A 6,000-nucleotide genomic window follows, 5' to 3' on the forward strand; every position below is an offset into this window, starting at 1 on the left:
AGTTACGATGTTATATCAGGCAATATGTCACCAGTATAAGAGGTTTCTTGTACTTTGCCTTGTAATCCTATGACAATCTGCTTTGGGTTTTAGACACTGGAGGAAGAATTTGCCAGAAAACTGCAGGAACAGGAAGTTTTCTTTAAAATGACTGGAGACTCTGAATGCCTTAACCCTTCCACACAAAGCCGGATTTCCAAATTCTATCCAATCCCCAGCCTTCACTCCACTGGGTCGTAACTCTGGGAACTGCTGTAGGTTTTTTTTCATATTTGGAATTCTCCATCCTCATCATCTAACCTGACTTAATCTGCGGTGTCCATCAAAGGACCGAGCGCCTCATGTTTTCAGTGGAGACAATCAGTGTCATGATCAGTTTCTTGACTTCTCGAACGGAAGAAAAGAGAAAAGGTGTTGGTATATAATGGTAATGTTATGTCCTTCCAATGTTTCAAGAGTAAGTGCGGGTTTTATCTCAGTCTCGAAAAGTATGTTATCTATGGTTTTGACTTTAAGCCTAAAATATTAATTACACTCTTTCTGATCACAAAACATGGCTTCTCATGTGAACATTTAAACGGTTGTACTATTAGTTCTGCTACTGTGTTTTTAAGTGTCCGATTTCTCCACGAGAGAATTCCACAACTGAAACTGCCATGAGAGGTTTAAAATTTTATAATGTTGAGCAGTGTCTTCATAGCAAGGACTGAAACTAATTACTCAGAACATGCTAATAATCAGAGAAATAAACCCTTATGTTTAAACACGACTGGTAAAAGCAGAAGCCTTTGCAACTTCTTTAAAAAAAAACAAACCTCTGGCATAAATTAAACTGAGCTGATCTCCATGACATATTTTGTCCATTAGTTCCATAATGAAATGGGGTGCTAGTTTAATTAATACAGTGCCTGAAACACATAGATATGCTAATCCTGGCAACAGGATACTGTTTTCTCATTTAAAAAAGCAACACTCCTTAGCATTGTCGTTACTGTACAAAACAGAAGATTTCTTGCTGCTACTGCCATTTTTGTTGTAAATCCTCACCCTAAAATATTTTGCACTAAAATATGTAAAGGTGAAAGAAATGCTAACTTTAAAATGCACAGTTTATTATTTTCCTTAGCTATTACAGGTGGTTAGTTCTACAAATTGAAAAACTGTAGAATGTATTTTTTAGCAAGCGGTGTGCAAAATGCACGTGCTCTCTCTAACTGTACCTGGAATGGGTAGAGCCATTTTTCTGTTCTTACCAAAGCCTGTTCATTTAAACTCCATCAGAAAAGTGGAGGTGGATGGTCATATTTATAAACAACCACGGCTAAAGTCTGATTTGATTTAGAAAGTGTTAGATTTGATTTTTTTTATTTTAGTCATTTTATTTTATAGAAAGATTTAAGTTAAACATATAGACAAACTACTTCATGAAGCTGGGTTTTTTTGCTTTTGTGTTGCCACGTACTAACATAGGCAGTTCTTATTTTTCAAGTTCGTAGATGTACAATAAGTTATTTACCTGACTGATCTGCAGTGGAAAAAATCCAAAATGTTTCTCATAAAGCTGGTAGGGAAATACAACTGTATTAGGTCACTCTTACTGCACTCCTTTTTGGTGGGTAGAATTTGAGTCATATCAAGACGGTATTATAAGCTGTGCTTTGGTATGCTGGAGTTCGGTTTGTACAATAGTATTTGCTTTCTGCCATTTGGGGCCTGACTCTTTAGTCTCTGGGTGTCAGTGTAACCGTTTTGTTTTGCTAGCTTGCATTCGGTGTGCGACCGGTGAACACGCCATGATGTTCAGTTCATGGGAACAGTATTGATGCATGTGAATGAACTCATAAATTAACAATGGACTTTAATCAGATGTGGTTGAAATCTTGGATGCTGAAATCCTTGGACGTTGAACCGATCGATACCTTCTCAATGAGGACACTTAATTTACAGCACAGTAAAAAAAAAATAATTGGAAAATGCATGTTTTAATTTAAATTTTGTAACTTTTTGATAGCGTAATTACTTTAATAGCTAGCCTTAATTTCTGGCATTTTATTATATAAATGTGTATTGTGTACTGTTGTAAATTCACATACCATATCTCTAGAATGTTATCTGTTGCTAAATGCAAAGTTCTTTAAATTGTTTTTTCAGTAGGGTGAAAAATGTCTTTGAAGGCCTTTTACTTTTTAAATTCCACCACCGTAAATTTACTTTTACTAAAATAACATTAAATAATCTTCATCTCTGTATTTAAGGGAATTTGTTTGCAGTTTCGTATGAAGTAGGCTGAGTGCTTTACTCGGAGAGTAGACAGGGCAGGCTGATCTCCCCTTCTGGATTATCTCTACCTTCATCCACGTTCAGTCCTCAGAGGGAAATGTTAATCTTCTCCTTACATTTTTGGCAGTTTCAGTGATAAGTTGCTAATAGATACTGGCATCCTCTTTACCTCTGTCTAAATCCTTTATTTGGAGATCCTTTTCAGACAAGCCTCTGCAATCTGGTCTTGTTGTAAATTGTACAATTAAGTAACTGAGGTGTGTGATGGAGGGAGAGATGGAATGTAGCGATCGAAGCCTTAGCGGGTGCTTGGTGAGGTCTCCAGGTGTGGAGCGCTGTGTTCAGCAGTTGCAGCCTTGTGAACTGTGCTGAGAATCACTATCAAGAGTGAAAATATGTTTGGGTTTTTTTTTCTGGGGGATAACAGGAACTAGCAGGGGTACTTAAACCCAATTTTATCAGTCTAAATGTGTAAGTATTGCAGAACATGAGAGGCGTACAATATTGTATCAATGTCAGAAAATTCAATTCAAATTAATTTAGTCTCATATAGGCCTGGGAGAGATCTCCTGAGATCCAAAATCCAATCTCTCTACAATCACGTCACCTCTCTTTATTTAACATTAGAAGTTCCATCTCCAAGGTAGGCAGGTGTATTTGCTCTAGCCAAAACAATGTACTTTCTTACTGAGTTTTTGGCAGATCTCATTTTCCCCACGTGCCCTTCAAAAGGCGACCACAAATCAGTATTTGCTCACCTCCGTGTTCTACTACATCATAAATACTGTCTGCAGGAAAATGAACAAAGGCAATAACATGCATCAATCGCAGTGCAATGTATTGGTTATCCTCTTGTATTTACAACTGATTCTCGCCAAAAAAAAACCTGCCTGCAGGCCCATGGCCTCTGACGGACTCAGACCTCACAACTTGTTCTTCCTGAGCTCTGAAAGCAGCTTTCGGCACCTGCTAAGCCAGCTTTCTTGGGATCAGGCCTTGTAAGTACAGGAGCTGGCAGCTCTGCTCCCCTCCCAACAGTTACTAGAACTCAGCTATTTCCAGGATCTTGTACTCCTCTGCTAAGGCAACACTGCCGGTAGCCCAGGGAGATCTTTGCTAACCAAACCTCAGGTGGTCTCGCTGTCCCTGGTCACATGAGATTCTGCATCCTGAATAAATTCTGCATCTCCCCCGAGTGGGGCTGTTGAGGGGTTACCAGCCGTGGAGCAAAGGGCTGTGTCTCAGCCCCAGCCTCTTGAATTCCAGGGGAACTTGGCTCTTTACTTTGCTGAAGGGTAAATATTCCAGCATTTGTTTCTCTGATTCCCATATAATAAATTTTTTTATCTTTCCAAGCTCTCTGCTGAATACATGAGAAACACATACAGTATGAAAAGATACGATATTGAGGCTGTTATAATTTATTAGATAGAAGATCCTCATTTATTAACACCTTCTAAAGGAAAATGTGTAATTGAATTGACACCTGAATTCAAATTCCGAGGTGGCAGTACCGCACTGTCCTGACCGGTGGCATTCACTCAAAGTGATTTTTCATACTGCTTTTAAAATACTGATATTGATATTCATTCTGAGATTCATCCTTCTTTTCAGACAACATTTTAAAATAATATCCTTTAAAAATTACATTCATGGGTATTCAATATCTAACCAATCACATGGTTAAAAAAATTATACCTCTGTCCCAGAGGACTTTCTCTATTCTAACTCCATGCTACTGATTTTATTTTTTTTCTTAATAAATAGGAAACTTGGCACCTTAACTGATATGGAGCCAAGCAAAGCAGTAGTGTGATTACTTTCACCACACCACACCGTCTTTTGTGACGGCAATGTCACATAGGAAGTTTAAGTTCATTCTCCACCTGAAACAGTATCTGCCTTGCAAGTATTTCAAGGATGCTATGGCATAGGAAAGATCTGAATGAGGTTTTTTAAATTCAGGCACTGAAATCCACTTTTAGGTAGCCTGATTTTCAGAGCTGCTGGGAAGCTGCAGCTCCTAGGGCCTGAGAAACTCTCATCTTTGCTGAAAACCAGGGAACAAACTTAAATGTGTAAATAAGCTCAGTGCTAGTTGCTCCCACTGAAGTGCTGCTTTTTGTTTAATTTGCCGTAGGGAAGGGAAGCAAGTTCTTGAGGACAGTGACAATGTGGTGATTGGAGGGAAGGGCAGGGAGGAGCATTGTGGATCCTCACTAGGTAACTTTCTGCTTTTATGTTAGCATTTACAAGCTGGTCATTTGACTTCAAAATCTGTACTTCTGGATCTCAGAAACTTCCTTGTGTTGATGTGTCCACGTGTACTTCCCATTCCCTGGCGACTTCTGCCATCTTCACAGCAGACACAAAACAAGGTCAGAGAGAATTAACCTTCCTCGTTTGGAGGCAAGCCAAGGCCAGGATGCTCTGTTGTTTCTCAGTCTTACAAAAGATGGAAACAGATAAAGGCAAGGAGAAGACAAAAGAAACTTTATAGTGTTTCTCTACATGGCTTGTTCTCCATCCCCTTTCTCTCGCCTCCATCCTCATACTTCATTTCTGTAGCTACTTCTGTGCCTCTGGCGTTCGGGCAGTCAGTGGTGCCAGAGAAAGACGACAACCTCCTAAATAAGAACATGCTCAAAACCAGCTCCTGAATAAGGGCTCATGTGCGTCCACTGTGCTGAAAGCAGAAGGGAGTCACTGAGCCCAAAGTTGCTCTGATTTTCAAAAATCTCTTCCACAGTTATCAAGTGAGGTGGGAAAGCCTCTTTCTTACTGATCATCAATCCGAATATGGTGGAAAGAACAAAGTAGAAAGGGACGTTGAGTGAACTCAGTGATGTTGAACTGTCACACCCCTGTTTTCCGTAAGAAAGCCAAGCAGAGTGCTGCTCTGTGGTAAAGCAAACACACCTGAGGCATCTCCGTCCTCACATTGTCCCAGCAGTTTGTTGAATGTTTTGTGTTAACTGCAAACCAAGTCATTTTTGCCTTACAGAAAGCAACCAAAAATGGATAGATGAGCAATTGGCTAAGGGTCTCTGTATGTACAGCTCATGGAAGTGAACTTGCAGTAGCAGCCATACAACAGTTTGGGGGTTTTTGTCTTGTTTTTAAAATTAATTTGATTTCATGGCTTTCTGTAGAATATTGTAATAATTCTGCTGTAAATACAATAAAATCACAGTTTGCTGAGATGGCCTCTGTTTTGTTCATGGAAGACTCCCGTGAAATACAAGTGATTTATGAGTGAATGGGACAACTTAGAATTTTTAAAATAACTGAGTGTAAGAAGTACTTAACATTATGCAGCATGTCGCTCCCTGACAGAAACAGCCCAGGGCAGGAGTGCAGATTTAGCACAAACCTAGAAGGACTCTGTTTTCAGTGCCTGCCCTGCCTTGTCTGTGGGAATTCAACTGGGGGTTGTAGGAGCTCCAGTTTCTGCCCCCTGGTCCACAGGGATGAGGTGCCACTGTTCGGCAGCGGAGCCCCCTGAGCAACAGGCCAAGCGCCACAGGCTGGGTTCTGAAGCAAATGAGAGATTGTGGGGCTGTGGAGCCTCAGACCACTCTCACCTGCCTAATCCTGCCCTGTGACACAACCTGCAAGCACAGTGCGGCGCTCGTCAGCACTTCAGGGGTGGCTTCAGGCACAGAAACACAGCTGCTGTGCTCAAACATGACAACACACGCATGGTGGTGGTGTTCTTAA

The 6,000-nt window shown here is 40.5% G+C and overlaps 1 protein-coding gene across 2 annotated transcripts in view; it reads left to right on the top strand.

Annotated features, from left to right (window-relative positions):
• Positions 1-5,481, top strand: part of SLK (STE20 like kinase) — a 50,975-nt gene extending 45,494 nt beyond the window's left edge. For both annotated transcript variants that reach the window (XM_074593207.1, XM_074593208.1), the window contains exon 18: positions 94-5,481. In XM_074593207.1, the coding sequence (XP_074449308.1) occupies positions 94-240 (147 nt within the window). In that variant the 3' untranslated portion in view covers positions 241-5,481. The remainder of the gene's footprint in view (positions 1-93) is intronic.
• The last annotated feature ends 519 nt before the right edge of the window (positions 5,482-6,000 follow it).

This window comes from Larus michahellis, chromosome 6, assembly GCF_964199755.1.
Source record: "Larus michahellis chromosome 6, bLarMic1.1, whole genome shotgun sequence".
In the NCBI taxonomy this organism is placed as follows: domain Eukaryota; kingdom Metazoa; phylum Chordata; class Aves; order Charadriiformes; family Laridae; genus Larus; species Larus michahellis.